Raw genomic sequence first — 18,993 nt, 5'->3', positions numbered from 1 at the left:
GAAACAATGATGTAGTATCTATGCAGCCAGTTTATATATATGGTAGAATTTAAAGCCCATTTGCATTTTTCTTGAAATCCGCGACTTGCTGGGCTGGGTGAAAATATCATGTTGGGATGGACGGAGAAATGTTATGAAAACATAAACACAAGATTGTTCGTCTATTACTGCATTGATCAGTAAAATCTTTGCAAGCTTATGTACGCAATCACTAGGAGTTAACTTGGCAAGTTATATATAAACAATTATTATTATTATTATTTTGTAAGAACTTTCAATTTACGAAATAAAATATCATTTTAATTTGATGAGTTAACAGGAAGTGGGGTATTATTATTATTTAGGCTAGACGTGGGACCGTTGAGTTGGTTCTAGGGAAAAGTACTGAGAGAAAACTCAATTTACATCGAAAAAGAAAAAGGAAGAAAATTATATATATATATATATATATATATATATATATATATATATATATATACTATTATTGAAGGGAAAACATAGGTTCAGTTTTGCATTCTTATAGAAAAAAAGAACTGAGGTATGCGTCGTCTTGAAAAAACAAACATAACTTGGGCTGCTGATGTTATAGACAAGCTAGGTTGGGAGGCCCAGAGGCCGCTTGATCCAGAAAAAGTTGAAACATGTCATAGGCTGCCCATGTTAAACAACAAAACCTAGGCCATGGACCTGGTGGGCCCAGGACTATTAGCCTCTCGACGAACAGTTGTCTCCCGGTTCCTCTTGTTTTACTGACCATGTTGGGAACGACAGACGGCGGCGCCGCGGCGAGATCACCAAGGTGGAGGACGACATCAAGACTGTGGACCAAATGAACCGGAGCGGGGGAAGACGCAGGCGGAGAAGAGTACGAGGGTTGACTTGTTCAGATGCAGGGTGGCCGGTGGAGTTCCTTGGTATCATTGTCTTCTTTCATCTTGGCGTAGCAGGGGTTGATGATGGTCTCGGCGAGGTCAACCACAGAGCCCTTCTCTTGCCCGTTGCCGATGATCTTGTATTGCTTCTGGATGTTGACAAGCTTGCTACACCGGATGGCCGAATCATCGCGTTCTTCCTTCTCTCCACCATAGCGAAGGTGCAGTCGGCGTTACCGATGAATGGGCGAATGCTCCCGAATATCTGATGGCCCTACAGCAGTGGTAGACGAGAACCTCATCTCGCACGCATACATAGGTGATTGCAATCCGCTGGTCCCTGTCAGGAGACGAATGGATGGGCACAAGGTCTAGTCCTGCGACCTTGTGCTTTCTCATCCTGTAGGTACTGCTTGATCTCGGCGAGGTACAGCTTCACGGAGTCCGGATCGTTGGTGTACATCACATTCAACTAGGTGCCACCATGGGATTGAACGGAGAACTCAAAGGTGAACTCCTTGCTGAAGTCCATATCTAGCAGGCTCACCCCTCGGATCGCCATTCGAGTCTCTTCAAGTGAACAAGTGAGTAGGCGGCAACAGTAGTTCATTTTTCAGCTCTTGGGGAACTGGATTCAACAGTAAACTGAGTGTGTATAGGCGACAACAATTACTACCCCTCCTTCAACCGCTGCACGCCCGACAGAATATGCACCCTTGGTGCATTCAAATGCCTCCATTAAGAAACCTATGCCGGCCACACAGGTCGGTTCACGAGTGGGTCTGTATTGGTACTGTAATAACAAGTGTTAGTGGTCAGATTACTTAAATTTAATTAGCTTTAATTAAAATGTATTCTTAAAACAAGCAATGCATTGGCTCATTTTATCAGTGCCACAGGATCAACATGCACAACAATTAGAATTATTATTCTAAGGACGCACATGATTAGCACATTTGCCGCACTTTCGCACAGAAAATACTACCAAGTTTGAACAGTTTGTTATAGTTGCTGTCCTCTGCATCATCATGCCGTGTTTCCCAGCTTGCAAGATTCGTAACCAACAAATAAGATCCAAGTAATAATTACAACAAAGATGCCTACACATCTCATTGATTCCCAGCTTCCAAGATTTAGAACCAACAAATAAGTTTCAAATAATAAGTACAACAAAGATGCCTATACATCTCATTGATTCCCAGCTAGCAAGATTCAGAACCAACCCATTAGAGCCTTTTGATAAAGTGAATATAGGGATTAAATCCATCTTGGCTAGCCGTGTCATACAACCGAAGAACTTGGAGAATGCTCTTGACCATCACAACATCTGTAGTAGAGTATTCCTGTTTGCACAGATAAGAAAGAGCATGATTACTATAATAGTGGCACTAGTTGAAGCAACCGGTGTGAGGGGCCCTATACCGCCATGACTTGATGTGGTGAACCTGCAACACCACTCGGATGAGGTCAACCTGCAGATCCATGATTCAATTCATGCGCCTTTTTCTACAGTTTATGTGAAATGAAGCAAAGATTGCATCATTCAGCTAGCAAGTAGTACTTGCTCTCGTGAGCTGGCAGGTTCTTCTTTAGTAGTTGCACTAAAATTCAGCAACATTGAGGTTGGTTGTCCTGCTCATGTAAGGTGCAACTATAATTTGCTTATCCTTTTGTGCAGTTCCACTAAAGTAAAGTGCCATTGTGGTGATAGTGATGGCTCATCTTGCAAAAGCTAATAAAATGTTGCATGAGATTACCAGCAGAATTTGATGGAGATTTTGGAAACTCCAATCACCATTTTGTGCAGTTCCACCAAAATTGAGAGATGTTGCCCACGTGACATTTTAGTTGAACTACACAAGACACTCATTCCAAAAGAAAGTGTTTTGTGCAGTTCACCAAAATGTCACAATAGCAACAGGTGAAATGGATATCCCTATCTACACAAAAAGATAGAAATTAAACAGTTGCTGGTCAATAAGAATATACGAAACATACACGAAATGAAAAGAAGCATATTAATTATGTTCATGGCAATCACGCAAGGACAGTAGAAATTTTAAAACGTCAGCAATGCTTCATGTTACCAGAAGCATTACGATCGACTATGACATTCGTCAAATATGTTATTACTTTAATGGTGGCATTGCTTGTTTACCAGATATAGTAAATCAATAGCAGCTAAAGAGTTGGTTTAAGGGCATGGGACCATGGGACACCAGGTCACTCAGCAGTGTAAAGAAGCAACTTACTTATCATACTTGAGAAAATAGTAGGAGTACCATTTGTTAACAGTTTAATTGCATCATATCACTGGAGGCATTATATTAACAATAACACTAGTTAGACATGTCATTAAGGTAACAGTGTGATCGCTTCATTTTACATGCGCCCTTACATTAGCAACAACAAAAGGTTTGTATAAGGACATGCGACAGTGGACGCATCAGCACAATGTACCTACAAGGAGGCATAAAGTGGTGATGCCGAGTTTGTTCATGCTCTGTGAGGGCAGCAAATCTAATCCTGAAGAACTTTTCCTATGTGAGGGCAGCAAATCTAATCCTGGAGACCTTTTACTATGTGAGGGAAGCAAATCTAATTCTGGAGACCTTTTACTATGTGAGGGCAGCAAATCTAATCCTGGACATACTGTGTTGACTTGTCCACCAGCCGCCACTTTCTATCAATTTTTCAACCAATAATCGATTTGCTCCTTATCCAGTTTGTACTGAGTTTGCACTACTGGAATCTGGCACTTTGCCATCTGCCAGCAGATGGCAAACAGTTCGTCTGAAACCCTGCCGGTAAAGGCTTCTTTGCCATCTGCTGGATGATGGCAAAGAGCCTGTGGCTTTGCCATCTGCTGGCAGATGGCAAAGCCTCTTAACGGGGTTAGCCCCGTTAGAAGGCTAACGACATACTTTGCCGTCTGCCAGCAGATGGCAAAGACTGCATGCTTTGTCGTCTGCCAGTAGATGGCAAAGCTCTTTGCCATCTGTTGGTAGATGGCAAAGGGCCCATATAGGCCAGCCCAAATTTTACATGTAGATGACACATGGCCTCTTTGCCATCTGCCAGCTGATGGCAAAGTTCCTATATTGCCCCATTTAATATTTTTTTTCTTATATCAATTCATTTTCACAGAAAATCAAACACAAATATATTTATATGACCAATATAGCATATTGAACACATATTACCAATAGTCATGAACACATATATATCGAACACATATACAACACATGTTACCAATTGTTTACCAATAGTAGCAAGTTTCATCCATACATATACATAGTTTCATCAATATTACACAGTTTCATCATAGGTAGCAAGTTTCACAAAGTCAAAACAAAAACTAAAGACAAGCACTCCATCAACCCAAGCTTCCGTGATCTGAAGCAAATCTACAAAATGGGACATAGAAAGAATTAGAAATATTCCCTTAAAAATAGAAAGAATTAGAAATAGCCCGTCAAAAAGAGTCATGATCACGTACACACATAAGCAGTTGTCTAGACCTCATGCTAAGAAAAAGTAAAAGAGGGCAGGTCGGACACGTACATAAGTCCTGGCCATGTACGCACATCCATGTATATATGAGTAACCAATCCTCATGAATGCAGAAGGAAGGTAGGTTCCTGGCATCTCATTCCGCCATCGACCGGCACCTGAAATACAAAGGCTGGGATGTAGGGGTGGTTGTTCTGCTTGTCGACAACTTAGCCAGCATAAGTCCACTTCCATCACCCAACATGGTATTTGAGTATTTGGGTGATAACAGCGACTGAAAACGAAATCAGAAGAAAATGTCACCAAGGGATGAGGCCATGAAAAAAGATTGATCAAATTCATTCAAAATATAAGAAAAAGTAATTAACACCAACTCGAAACAGGTAAGGTTAATATCCTAAGCAAAATGTAGGGTATAGAAATCTGACAGTTAACCAACACGATATGAAGAATTGCAATCAACTACTCCCTCCGTTCCAAATTACTCATCGCTAAAATGGATGTATCTAGAACTAAAATACATCTAGATACATCCATACGTGCGACAAGTAATTCGGAACGGACGGAGTATATATCCTAGCCCAGTTGCCACCACAGGTTCATTATCTCATTACCGGTGATATGTCTGACAGACCATAAAAATTACAACATGTAAGCTCAATGATGACATTACATGACCACTTCTAGCAAGAAGTTGGAACAGTTTAACTTGCATAAAGGAAAAACCTACTATGAACATAGTAGAACTGAAAAGGTTACACTTAGCAAATCCTGAAGCGTCCTATTCAAATAAACAATATATAGACACATGTGAATCCCAAATTAATTAAAATAACAATGTCAAGATGCTAGTAGTTGATACCATTTCTGGATACTTCTCACAGTAATAAAGCAACAGCAAGAAGCCAACAACTAATACTAATACTACCAGTGTGAATTACTGAAACATGACAATAAGGAAGTTGCACACTATGATGGCTTCTCTTGTTATAAAACCAACTTGGATAGCACAATCTGATATCATCATGCATATTTGAAGTGAAGCCTTAGTCCCAGTTATCTGCAGGACTCCCCGTGCACTATATCTTGGTCGTCAAATGCTTGATAAGTCCATAGCACAAAGAACTACATTGAACTTTCAGTAAAAACACACATGTATCACTAAGGTTACTGCAAAGACACTTAAAATTAAGAAAACACATGATGGCCAATCCTACAAAACCCGGTTATAGAATTCACCAGGAATTCAAGGTTTTGCCCGTATCAAGTACAGAATGGAAGGGACAACTTAAAAGATCACACAGTTAGATACACATGAGGGTTCACCTATGAGCGTGCCCGCACAAATTCATCCAGCCGATCCCACACCTCCAGAGCAGCCGGTCTGTCTTGATGCCTTTTATTCTTGCTTATCTGCACCATAGGTTAATAACACAATTAATAAAGCAGCTGTAAGTGGGAGCAAAATAGAATTTGATTACAATAACCAAGAAAACATATGAAAAATTCCTCCCACTCACAGATATGATTTTGACATTCCACTGTTTGACCACTTTTGCTGAATCGACACTATCATCTTCAAAGCATACAAAGAACCCAATAACTGAGAGAGAAAAGTTTAAAATGTTAGGCCACAGATGGTATCGACTTGCTGTGCTGAAAAGAGAAACAGTGCAATCTAATGTTCCATGTTGCATTACAAATACCATAAATTTTTGACCAAGTTTAGTGGGAGGCTTTGCTAGGAACAGAGACAAAAGGTGCGGGCAAACGGGTATGATTTGGTTAGTCATAGCAGCAGTGATTTCCTGCTCGACAACCAATGTCAATGCCAAAAACAAGCATCATTTTAACCCAATCTATTATATACTTAAAACAATACAGAACTAACGGTTAAGATTCATCTATACAAAGTTAAGATATTGAACAGTTGAGATTAGTTAAATAGAAACTCATAACACGGGAATAAAAAAAACATGACACCGCCAGGTCCCATGTACAACCAGATTGTACTATCATGTTGGACACGTTCAAGTGTAGAACAAGGAAACTCATACATACAAAAAAACATGACACCGCCAGGTCCCATGTACAACCAGATTGTACTATCATGTTGGACACGTTCAAGTGTAGAACAAGGAAACTCATACATAGGAATAATCCATCACGGATCCTCAAAAAAAAAAACCATCACGTATATATACGGTAACAAACAAGTCATGTCCTACTAGGACACGTTTTTTCCTAAGAAAAAAACCTACGATGCGTTCAAGAAGCCCTTACGTTTGGAATAGATTAATAGGTCGGCAGGTAATATTATGTCATCTTGGGGCATCTCCCGTTCGGATCGCAAGCAGCTACCAGCTACGTCTAGAGGCAGATCACGTCAATGGCCGGTGGATACAATCTCTGCATGTAAATTGAGGAGGAAGAAAAGACTTGATGCACGTACACATCCAAAGGACTGCAGCTAGACATTCGGTTCACAAGCGCACGGCAGCCATCGGCCACATCGAGCGGTGGACGATGTTCAGTCCGCGATGGGATCTTATCCCTGCATGCAAATTGTTTGGTTCAGAAGTAGATCATGGGCTTGACCGTCCTCAACAAAGCAATTTAGCAATTTACAGTACCACTAATTTCTCTATATTATTCTGAGAGCTGTTTGTAAAAAACAAGAAGATAATATGATGTATTGATTCCCATTGTTTCATACAATTTATAACACACTGCAAACTTATAGGAATAGATTGGATACAATGACAAACAAAGAAACAAAAGTAGCAGCGTGAAGCCGTACATTATGTGCACATTATACTTTTTGGCTCTAAAGAAACTATATACCCAGAATAAATGATGGAACAAGCCAATGTGATTCTAAGTAAAGGGAAGGGCACGTGCAAGAGGACCACATGCATATCAGTTTAAAACTAGAAAAAAAATAGAGCACCTCCCACGTGTTATTTAGTTCCTTCGTGAAATACACATAGATATGTCAAGATTTAAAGTGCGAGGTTATTTAGCATTTTTTATTAATACACCTGAATAATTTTATATTGTACTACACAGCTAAGCAACAGAGATAATTAGAGCAACACTATATTGGCATGTGTAGAATAGTAGAAGCATCTCTGTACATGATATTGCACAATGCAACTTCAATAATGACGAGGTGGTTCTATTAGACATTAATGTTATATTATAAGTCTTATTAGAGAGTCTTTTAAAAATTGTTAGTAAAATAAAAAAATAAAAGGGCAGTCATCGAAAAAAGGCAAAACCAAATTGATTATTTAGAAGAAGAAAAGAAAAAGATTAAAAAAAACTCCAAATAGATTAGCATGGCATCCAGGCAGCACAATCCAATGGTTTTCTATTGTCACATAGTACAAAATATGTTACTACCAACACAATAAAAAAATTCAATAGAGTCCGCTATATGCGTTATTTTTCTTTTATTGACAAATGTGTATTGTATTTTTGTAATGTCTAAGGCTTAGCAACATATCAATGCCAATATGGATATAAAGGCACACTAGAAATCTAGCCGCGCAAATTGTGCGGGTCACACCGCTAGTTGGGTTAACAAAGTAAGCACTCAAAGTGTACTCCCTCCCGGTATAGAACAACCCTATCCTGCAATGTCGATGGACAATTCAGCGATCACTATGAACCTCTCTGTACGAAAATCTTGAATCACCGATGTGATGTGATTATTTCTACAGTCATTGAGCAAAAACTAATGAAGCTCTCGGAGATGCAAACACAACAAATCGCAGATATACTATAAGCAGGCAAGCAGTAACTAGAGTGGCAAACCTTTGTTGAAGATGTCGACATGGCCCTTGAAGGGCCAATCCTTGAACTGCCACTCTTTTCCGAGAACAAACACGGCCACGACACGCACCCAGTCGTCGGCCTTGAGCGAGGCCAGCTTGTCCCTGACCTCGAACGCCACCGGACCGGCAGCAAGCGCAGATCCACCGGCAATCGCAAGCAAGCAGAGGCAGTATCGGTGGGAGGAGGAGGAGCTCCGGACGAACCTGGGTGAGGATGCGGGACGGGTGGCGGATCGGGCGACACGAGGCGGCCCGCCGGAAGGCGCGGCTGGTGGGCGTCGGCGGGGGCGGCTGGGAGTCAAAGGGGATTCCACGCGCGGGATGGGGGTGGGGCGGGAATGGACCGGCGGGATGGCCTATCCTCCGGCCATGTAGGGGAAAGCGACGGCGGCGGCGACCGGTGAGGGCGGCGGCGGCGACCAGTGAGGGCGGCGGCGAACCCTATCCAGCAGCACGCACGGGAGTGGCTGAGAGCCTGAGACTGATTCGGGGTGGCCGAGAGGGCCGCGGTGGAGGGACGGGCGCAGGGGCACGCCGCGGTGGCCGGGAGGGCCGCGGTGGCCGGGGAGGGGCGGGGGAGGGCCGGCTCGGTGGAGGGACGGGCGGCGGTGCTGGGACGGGCGCAGGGGCGGGCTGCGGTGGAGGGACGGGCGCAGGGGCGGGCTGCGGTGGCGGGGAGGGGCGGGGGAGGGCTGCGGTGGCGGGGAGGGGCGGGCCGGCGGCGGTGCTGGGCGGTGGCGGGCCGGCGGCGGTGCTGGGGTCGTCCAGCGGCTGGGGCACGCGGGTGCGGTTTGGGGTTGGGTTTTTTTTGACAAGTGGTGGGTGGGTGAGGTGGGGAGAGAGAGAGAGGGGTGGGGCCGGGCTGGGAGAGAGAGAGGGGGAGGGGCCGGGGTGGGAGAGAGGGGAGGACAATTTTTTTAGAAGAGACCTCTTTGCCATCAGCCAGCGGATGGCAAAGGCCCATATCTTTGCCATCAGCCAGCGGCTGGCAGATGGCAAAGAGGTGGGGCTACTGGGCCGTTACAGCGCCGTCATCCATTGGGCCCCACCCACTTCTTTGCCATCTGCCAACAGATGGAAAAGATTCTTTGCCATCTGCTGGCAGATGGCAAAGAGTGGGTTGACAGGCCGTTACAGCACTGGACCCCCTACCCACCTCTTCGCCATCTGCTGGCAGATGGCAAAGATTATTTGCTATCCACTAGAAGATGGCAAAGAAATGGCTGATGGCAACCATGTTCTTTGCCGTCTGTCAGTTCTTTGCCATCTGTTTTTTATAAGCAGATGGCAAAGACGTTCTTTGCCATCAGCTGGCAGATGGCAAAGAGCTGGCTGATGGCAAATTCCCAGTTTCCAGTAGTGTTTCCCTTTATTTCCCTTTTCAACCAAGAGATCGGTTGGGTACCCGGTCTCTACTACTTTCCCCCTGTTATTTCCTCTTTGAATCAAATCCTAGATTCATGCTACGATTTCCCCCTTCTCTTTGTTGTTTGAACCAAGTCCTAGATTCGAATGCATGTAGTAGCTTTACTTCTAATAATACTAAAAATTTAGGTGGATTTGGAAGATCTGGTGGAAGTAGAAAAAGATGCACATGCAGACACATTGGGAGCTGGGGCAGTCGAGCAAGGCCACTTTCAAAGAATTTGTACTTGAGGTTCGTCGGGATGTCGGCGGTGGCAGGTCCGATCTGCGCACAATATGGCAGGGAGGAAGAAGGGTCGGAGGACCTCCCGAGTCGGTGATGTGTCGGAGAGAACGACAGGGGCAGAGGATGAGAGAATGAAGAGAGCGAACCTAGTAAAGCAAGCGCTCAGGCCCCTACGTACATATATAGTGGAGTGATTATCTTTTTTTTCTCCACAACAAGCGTTTCAATTTGTGTACGTGGCATTAAAAAGGAGACAAACTGTACGAGTCCTACTTACTACTAGTAGTACTAGTATTGTTCACTTGTGCTCCCCGGCCCTCCATTCATTGAACAACCCCACGGGTGAATAAACACACAATAAGTATTTACATAGAATGAACAAGCTCGAACTATTTTCGTGTAGTTAAAAGTTGAGGGCGGGGCTTTTCCCGGGCGGTACGTGCAGTAGTTTCGAGGTAGGCAGTTTGACAGAGAGGCGAGGTGGGTGAGGGAGTGGTAGATTCTCAAACTTACTGCTGGAAAGGTTGGGTTGTGTGATTTGACGGCGCGTTACTGCTAGAAAGACTTGTGATATGGCTACTCACTATAGTCATGAATTACTGGCTCTACAACGAGGGTGATGCCCCCCTTCCGTTCCGCACTCTAATCTGGTGCATGACACGTCGACCCGGATGTTGGCTCTCCCACATGTCAGCGAAGTAGTACGTTAAGAAGGAGCAAAGAATGATGCGGTATATACTACTACTACTATACTACTACTCAGGTCGGAGGAGTGCGAACCACGACAGCCCAGTGAACCAGCAGTGCGAACCATGGTAGCCCAGTGAACCAGCAGTAGAAAACAAAGTGGTGATATGGCCATAAAAACAATGTGCTACGGTCTAGACTGTAGCATGTACAATACTACTCCTCTTTGTTTGGATCCCTGAGTTAGAGCTAGTTTGGGTTGAAATAGCCTCAAATTATCGAAATAGGAGGGGTTAGTTTGAGCTAGTTTGCTCTAACCCAGCTAAAAAAACTAGCCCGATGGAGAGGTTCTAATTAGATTAGTTATCCTCGGGCCCACTAAAAGAGAACTAAAAACATCTCCCCTGCCCGCACCAGATCGCTCCCTCCCCCCTCGCACGACTCCTCTCTGTTCCCCATAGGGCTGCCCGCCCAAGCGCCGCTCTGCCGCTCGCCCTCTCTCTCCTCCGGCCGCCCTCTCCTTCCGGTCTCCGCCGCCCTACTCCGGCCGCCCTCTCCCTCCTGCCTTCGAAGGTCGCCCCGCCCCCCCTTCACCGGTCATTTTTCTCCCTCTGTCGTGTGCGGCGGCGACGCATCTACCAGGGAGGTCACGAGAGGGGTGAGTTTGTTCGTTCCTTCTCTATCTCACAGCCATATCATTGATCTTGCTCGCTCTAGCGCTAATTCTGATTTGGAGAAGTAGATCTTAATCAAACTTGGTATGGATTTGTGGTGCACGCATGGAATTGTTTATGCTGCTTGAGGAGGTAATAAATCTTTCTAGAGGCCCAAAGATTAAGTTCACCTTTCTAGGTATTTCAGTTTTAGGCTTGCATTATTTCTAGGGGCCCAAAGATTCAGTTCACCTTTCTAGGTATTTCAGTTTCAGGCTTGCATTATTTCTAGAGGCCCAAAGATTGAGTTCACCTTTCTAGGTATTTTAGTTTCAGGTTTGCATTATTTCTAGAGGCCCAAATATTAAGTTCCCAATCGACGGCAAGCACCCCTGCTACTCATGCCGGTGTCGACCTCAACTCGCAAGCGCCTGCGTCGGAGGGGTTCCCGGGGCTTGGGCTCTACAGAGCCTTCCTCTAGAGCGACGATAACAAGCTCCTCCCTCGGTGCGTGAGGGGCTCCGGTCTCCCTCCCTATCGTGAATGACTTCCATGATGAGTTAGCTCATGCTTTATTTCATGGAGTGTTTTTTGTGAAGCTTGATTGACGACTTGTATGTTTAAGTGGGATATCTCATTTGTATGGACAAAGTAAAATTTACCATGTTTTGCATGCTTGATTTGTAAAGACGATTCGTTTATGTCAATTGTGAGCGGGAGGAGGCCACACAAGAGCCGTCCACACCAAATCCGGCAGGAAATAGGGTCCAAAGTAGTCAAATGATTGAGGAAGAGCATTTATTGTCAATCTAACTCTGCCATCCATACACCTCTTTGGTTTAGAGTTAGTTCAGGGTTAGAATCTAACTATAACCTCTAACTGAGTTAGATTTCTCCTCGTCTCGGTTCATCGCCATCATACTTTCCCCATTCATGTGTTTTCAGTATCCTGCGAATCAAAGAGGCCCTTTTTTGTGGAAAAAATCAAAGAGGCCCTTAGACTGGTTTAGGTCCGATCATTTTTTATAAACGTGTTATGTCCAAAATTTAATGAACATGCTCTGGTTTCTATGAAAATAATCCGGTTTCATGTAGTAATTCATTTATTTATTTATTCTTCTGCAGGGGGTTTGCATGTAATTTGTGAGGTATGAAATGTAAAGTACCCCGGCATATGCTCTGAGTCGTGCATGCACTACAATGCAGATGCTCTATGTCCCACATGTCGGTGAAAGGGAGCACGTGGAAATAGCCTAGGAGTACATATAGGAGGAAAAATGCGTGAAAAAATATGTACTGTGAAGCGTAGCTGCGATTCGAAAAGGAGACCTAAAGTGATGACAGCTATAGGTCGCACGCACCCAACTAGTGGTACTAAACATACGACTATTTTTTCCCTCAAAAAAGAGGTACAAGTGCTCAGTACTCCTATTCTATCAACACGAGCCCCGTCTGTCAGCAGCGTCCGTGCTACAGCTAGCTCTCCTCGCTCGTTTCTCTCTTCTAGTAATTCTAAACTCGGCCGATGCCCGATGGGCGGGGTGGGTTTTCTCAACTGCGGCCCCACCTCATAGTGAAAACGTTACGACTAGAATAAAAATGCCATATACTCCCTCCTTTCCTAAATATAAGCCTTTTTAAAAACTATTTCAAATGGAATACAACATACAGATGTATGTAGACATAGTTTAGAGTGTAGATTCACTCATTTTGCTCCATATGTAGTAGTCACTTGCTAGAATCTTTAGAAAGACTTATATTTGGGAACGGAGGGAGTACTATACTAATAAAACATTAAGGCCATGAGCCGATGCATTGCTGGTTACAGGAGGCAAGAAGAAGCGATGCATCCATCGACGACGTCCACCTCCTCGACTCAGGGCGCCGGCCCACCAAACGATGCCTAAGTAGCAGCGGCTTTTATGGCCAGGTCGACGTGCTTCTAAACAATGGCGTACAAAGATTCCAGCCGCTGGAAGAAGGCTAACGTCTTTATGTCCTCGCTTGCCTTGTAGTTGCCTATGTAGACGATTTCCTCGTAGACGTGGATGTGAAGTTCGACGGTTTCTTGCATGGCGAGGTGCTGCGCGGCGAGCGCGGCCTCGAGGTGCACATTCTTGGTCGCGACCTCCGACACCTGCAGGGCCAACAGGGTTTGAAAGAGTTCGTCACCATGGAGGCCGATGAGGGTGGCAGGCAATGAGGAGCCTGGGCGCGCGGGCTGGAGCAGTACGGCAAGGTCGTCCGCTCGCTTCTTGACGGCAGTGAACTTACGGATGGAGTTGGCCATCATGTTGTCCATGCAAGAGGCGAAGTTGGCGTCGGCGAGGGCTACGATGCCGGCGGTCGCCAGCACCGTCTGGAAACGTTGTGCGGTTCGGAGCCGTAGGCCAGCGCCTTGGATGATTTGGCACAACCGACTGTCACTCGCGTCCATCGCCTCCATAGGTGCTTTGGCTTCTGATCACTTGGTCTTGGATTGGAGTGAGCAGTGTTGCGCAGAGACTTAGGAGTAAATGGATTGGAGTGGTGGGCGCTTTTATATGAGAGTCCAAACTCTGTAGCATTCACATCATGTTGGCTCTATTCTGCTTCTCCAATTAATTCCCTTTGCATGTAGTTGAGGATGCATCATTGACCGTTCAACATCTCGGGAACTACTACCCTCTCCCTCTTTGGCATTCAAGCACCTATGGAGGCGACTGCCACTCGCGTCTATCGCGTGTCAGGAGACATTCCCGTTAACGACAAGGTGCCTATGGTGACTTCTTAAATTTCAAGATGATAGTGCCGGCTGAGTCTTTCGGAGGTGCTCATAGGGGCAAGGTGTGCATGTGTGCATTCATAGGGGTGAGTGTATGTGCGTGTATATGAGTGCTCGCGTCTGTACTGTGTCAAAAAAAAAGTAAATGCATGTCAAAAAGAGACTAGTCAGTATACTCAAAATTGTGCACCTCAGAGAGGAAAACAAGAGAACTATGTATTTATTTACGGTGCAGATTCACTCATTTTGCTCCATATGTACTCCGTCTCAGTGTAGTCTAGTCACTTGTTGAAATCTCTAGAAAGGAAAATACTCCTTCTGGTTTACAGGGCTATACTAGCAAGTACGTACTACAATAGTGCGCTCACATAGCAATTTTGTCTGATGCAAGAGCCTGGCTATATGCGTGCTCCAATGTTCGCAAATGCCACGTTTGGGTTGCGCTCGGCTCTTCGCCTCTTCGAGAAGATGAACAATGATGTTACTACTACTGCTTCTATAGTATCGAATCAACTGCTGCATGTCCGTCCACCGCGAGCGGGAGGGATAGCTTGTTGTAGTACTATAAGCAAAAGCATGTCCTCGTTTGCGAGCAACCGCGCGCATGGGCGAGGGAGAAGGCGTGTAGTAGTAAAATCAAGCTTCTCCTCGTTGTACGAGTTGACGCGACACATCATAGCACTGGCCCCACATGCTTGCCTCTAAACTTGACTGAAAGACCCGCAGTGTACAGTATATTTGCTGCAACGTCTAACATTTACACACCACAAATTAAAAATATATTCCTGTCTTGACCAGATGAGCCTGCAAACTACAATCACCAGGATGACAGGTAGGTCCAGAAGACTATTTTAATTAAAAAAACTTCGAGACGACCACATAGCATGGAGTCGACCCCAACGATTTTAAGCCTACAGGCATGGTACACGCTACCCTAGACTACTCTACACATGAAACTGCAACACTAGCGTCCGGGCTACGCTTGGCTCTTCGCCTCTTTGGGAAGTCGAACAATGATGGAGTACTACTGCACTTGAGGAGTACTACAGTACGCTTCTGGCCATCTGACATTGTACTGCTGCATGTCCACCGCATGCGGGAGGGAGAGCGTGTAGCGAAAGCTTCTCCTAGTCCTGCCAGCCACCACGCTCATGGGCGAGGGAGGGACGCTCCTGCCTTTGCGTGTATGATAGGTGGGTGGCCAACCTATCATACAGCCAAAGGCAGGTGCAGTTAAGTCCGCGAGGGTGAGGATAATCAAACTTCTCATTGTTGTATGAGTTGACGCGACACATCAAAGCACTGCACTCGATATATTTCAATAATTTGCGTTTACCGACGTATTAATTACAATGCATGCATGCATGCCGTGTCTCTCCTTTTGATACTTGCATGTTTTGATTTAATGCACCTTGAAGTAGTATAAATATTTGACGGTAAAGCTTTGTAATGCCCCGGCCCTAAAGCAAGAGATGGTTGTGCACAAGGAGGGTGAGATCATGCAAACGGAACAGGACCCGACGATGGAGCTCTCTATGTTCTCGATGGACCTCACCTTGCTCCACTTCCCCTTGTGCCTCCGCCCCTTGACGCCTCTAGTGTATGAGGTTCGAATACACCTCGTCCGTTTGGCTGATCGAGCAAGGTACAGGTTTCTTGATTGATGTGTTGTTCGATTGATTTCTGAAGTGCAAGGGAGGGCACCTGGCCTGCGCAGACTGTAGCGTCGAGCACCTCGGGAACCAGCGGCAGTGCCAGAAGTGCGAGCGCGGCAGTGGCTTCGACGTGCGGAACACGACGGTGGACACCGTCCTTTCATCGGTGAGGGTGGAGTGCCCGCATGAAGGCTGTGGGATCTACGTCACTTACCACAAGCTCGTCGATCACCAGAGCTTGTGTCCGCTCACGCCCAACAAATGCCCCATGCCCGTCTGCGGCTATGAAGGCCCGCCCCCGGTGCTCTACCACCACATCAGCACCGCGCATCCCATGCCCGTGCACAGGATCCAGTACGGCAAGGTGCTCCAGTTGGAAGTGCCACTGTCAGAGCCATTGCTCTTGGTGTCCGCGGAGGAGGACGGCCGCATGTTTTTCTTGGTAGGCGGTGTGCTCGACATCGGCGCTCCTATCACCGTGTCGGTCGTCTACATCAGAGCGAGGGCGTCCCCACTACCGCACTACGTGGCCAAGCTGTTGTCGAACGGCTCGCCGGGGAGCCCAAAGGCACGACCGACGCCGTCAAGGTGGAAATGGAGGTGACAAGCAGCAAGGATCCCGGTGATGTCGTTGCGCAGGAGCTGACCTTCTTTACAGTTCCGCCCAAGCTGCTGGCCGGGGCTAAGCTGGAGTCCCTCCACATTCGGATTGACAAGCTCACGTCCTAAATGTTTCTACAGTGCCATCTGTTTATCTTAGTAATATGCTAATATAGGGATTAGCTCGGTCTACTTTAGCTTAAGAAATGGTGGGTTTTGGTGGCGATGCAGCAATTACTTCGACATCAGATCAGTAATTTCCAATAGTCGCACGAATATTTGTGTCTATTGGATATAAAGTTCCTTTGGGTAAGAAGTACTACTTGTCATCAAAATGGATAAAAGGAGATGTATGTAGACGTATTTTAGTTCTAGATACGTCCCTTTTTATTCATTTTGATGACAAGTACTCCCTCCGTTCCACAATACATGCCTTCCATTTGTCAAAATATAGATGTATCTAGACATGTTTTAGTATATAGGTACATCCGTTTTTGGACAAATGGAAGTCAAGTAGTATTTTGGAACGGAGGGAGTATATGCTTGTTTGTTCACGAAGTGTTTCATACTTGTGCGAGTTGATGCGGCACATCAAAGTAGTACTACTACTAGTAGTACTCCCTCCGACCCTAATTTGTCTACGCATAAGTCGATGCGCAGATACCAAGCAGGGCCTGGTTATGTTGGAAAACTCACCGGACTGCGCACCAAGCAGACGAAGCTCGTGTCGTGTTGGTGCCGTGTGCGGCCCACACATTGACCAAAACCTCGCGCCTCCAGCTTAGCCTCCGCGTTTTAAACTTCTCAATCTCAAGGCCAAGGAGAAATGTGAATCCTATGATAGAGCCAATCGGATGGTTGATAACACTACAATTCATAGCTACAGATGCGTGTGTGACTCCCAGATGCAGAGGCTGGGGGTCATCATCATCCTTTTTGAGAAAAAACAGATGCGTGTGTGAGAGAAGACGAGTGCGTGCGTGCACCTCTTCTCTTCCTGTATAACGTACTAAACTTAGAGTACAAGTGTATGTGGGTGACATCGACCTAGGGAGCTAGACAATACTGGAATCAGCTATTTTGCCATCTGCCAGCTCTTTGCCGTCAGCTAGTAGATTACAAAGAAGCTCTTTGCCATCAGCTACCCGAAAGCAGACGGCAAAGAACTGGCTGATGGCAAAGAAAGCCTTTGCCATCAGCCTGTTCTTCGCCGTCCGCTAGCTGACGGCAAAGAATCTTTGTCGCACGCTAGCAGACGGCAAAGAGGGAGGGGGCCCCACTGAGGAGCTATTTAAAAAATACTTAACGTCCCCCCTCTTTGCCGTCTGCTAGCAGACGGCAAAGAGCAAAAAAGCGGACGACAAAGAGGGCGGACGGCAAACATTCAACATATCTAACGGCGTGCCCCACCCCGCCGTCTCTCTCTGTTTCTCTCCTGCTCCCACACGCGCGCCGCCGCCCCTAGCACTCGCCGCCGCCCGGTCGCCCCACCGCCCTGCCGCCCCACCGGCCCCCCGCCCCGTCGCCCCACCAGCCCCCTCCCCGTCGCCCCCGCCTCCCTGCCATCTCGGCGCCGCCGCGCCCCGGCCCCCCGGTGCCCCAGCCCTCCCCCGCGCCCCACAGCCCCGGGCCCGGCGCTGCCGCCCCAGGCCGCCCTGCCCCCCTCCTCCACCGCCCCCCGCCTCGTCGCCACTGCTGCCCGGCGCCGTCGCCCCACCGGCCCCCCGCCCCGTCTCCCCCGCCGCCCTGCCGTCTCGGTGCCGCCGCGCCCCGGCCCCCGCCCCCCCCCCGTGCCCCACCGCCCCGGGCTCGGCGCTGCCGCCCCAGGCCGCCCCGCCCCCCTCCTCCACCGGCCACCTCCTCCACCAGCCCAGGTGAGCTCCACCTCCTCTGTTTTTCCTTTTTTTTCCTGTTTTTTAGTTTTAGGTTTATGTTTAGTTTAGATTTAGTTTTAGTTTTAGGTTTAGGTTTAGTTTTAGTTTAGTTTTAGGTTTAGATTTAGTTTTTTCCTTTTTTTTTCTTTTTTTAGTTTTAGGTTTATGTTTAGTTTAGATTTAGTTTTAGTTTTAGTTTTAGTTTTAGATTTAGGTTTAGATTTAGGTTTAGTTTTAGGTTTAGTTCAGTTTTAGGAAAGAAAAAGCAGAAGACGAAAAAAACACGAGAGGAGGAGAAGAAGAAGAGGAAGAAGGAAAGGAAGAATAAGAAGAGGAGGAGGAGAAGAAAAAAGAAGAAGAGGAAGAAGAAGAAGAAAAAAGAGGAGAGGAGGAGAAGAAGAAGAGGAAAAAGGAAAGGAAGAAGAAGAAGAGGAGGAGGAGAAGAAAAAAGAAGAAGAGGAAGAAGAAGAAGAAAAAAAGAGGAGAGGAGGAGAAGAAGAAGAGGAAAAAGGAAAAGAGGAAGAAGAAGAAGAAGAAGAAGAAGAAGAAGAAGAAGAAGACGAAGAAGGAAAAAAGGAAGAAAAGGAAGAAGAGGAAGAAGAAGAAAAGGAAAAAAGAGGAAAAAAACCCGACCCGACATGGCACCCCGACCCCGACCCGGCACCCCGACACGACACCCTGACCCCGACACCCCGACCCCGACACCCCGACCCCGACCCCGACACCGACACCCCGACCCCGAGCCTGACCCGACACCCCGACCCCGACCCGGCACCCCGACCCGACACCCCGACCCCGAGACCCCGACCCCGACCCCGACACCCCGACCCCGACCCCGACCCCGACACCGACACCCCGACCCCGAGCCTGACCCGACACCCCGAC

At 46.7% G+C, this 18,993-nt stretch overlaps 1 protein-coding gene across 1 annotated transcript; it reads right to left on the bottom strand.

The window, feature by feature from the left end:
- Positions 1–5,711: 5,711 nt before the first annotated feature.
- On the bottom strand, positions 5,712–16,096 carry LOC123158163 (protein CDC73 homolog). The gene is made up of 4 exons (XM_044576261.1): positions 15,993–16,096; positions 8,205–8,428; positions 5,906–5,988; positions 5,712–5,798 (listed from the first exon to the last, which is right to left on the bottom strand). The coding sequence occupies exons 1-4, from the start codon at positions 16,094–16,096 to the stop codon at positions 5,712–5,714; spliced, it is 498 nt and encodes a 165-aa protein (XP_044432196.1).
- Positions 16,097–18,993: the final 2,897 nt, after the last annotated feature.

This window comes from Triticum aestivum, chromosome 7B (assembly GCF_018294505.1).
Source record: "Triticum aestivum cultivar Chinese Spring chromosome 7B, IWGSC CS RefSeq v2.1, whole genome shotgun sequence".
Classification (NCBI taxonomy): Eukaryota; Viridiplantae; Streptophyta; class Magnoliopsida; order Poales; family Poaceae; genus Triticum; species Triticum aestivum.
The sequence above is the reverse complement of the archived record's forward strand: the minus strand, read 5'-3'. Positions and strand labels throughout refer to the sequence as shown.

Bases quoted from the DNA above. Each gene is read 5' to 3' on its own strand.
- LOC123158163 (XM_044576261.1), bottom strand. From the start codon at position 16,096: ATGTCGAGCACACCGCCTACCAAGAAAAACATGCGGCCGTCCTCCTCC. The intron at 5,989-8,204 runs GTTTGCCACTCT...TTTCTCTCTCAG, and splicing joins TGTCGACATCTTCAACAAAG to TTATTGGGTTCTTTGTATGC. The intron at 5,799-5,905 runs GTGAGTGGGAGG...CCTATGGTGCAG, and splicing joins GGAATGTCAAAATCATATCT to ATAAGCAAGAATAAAAGGCA.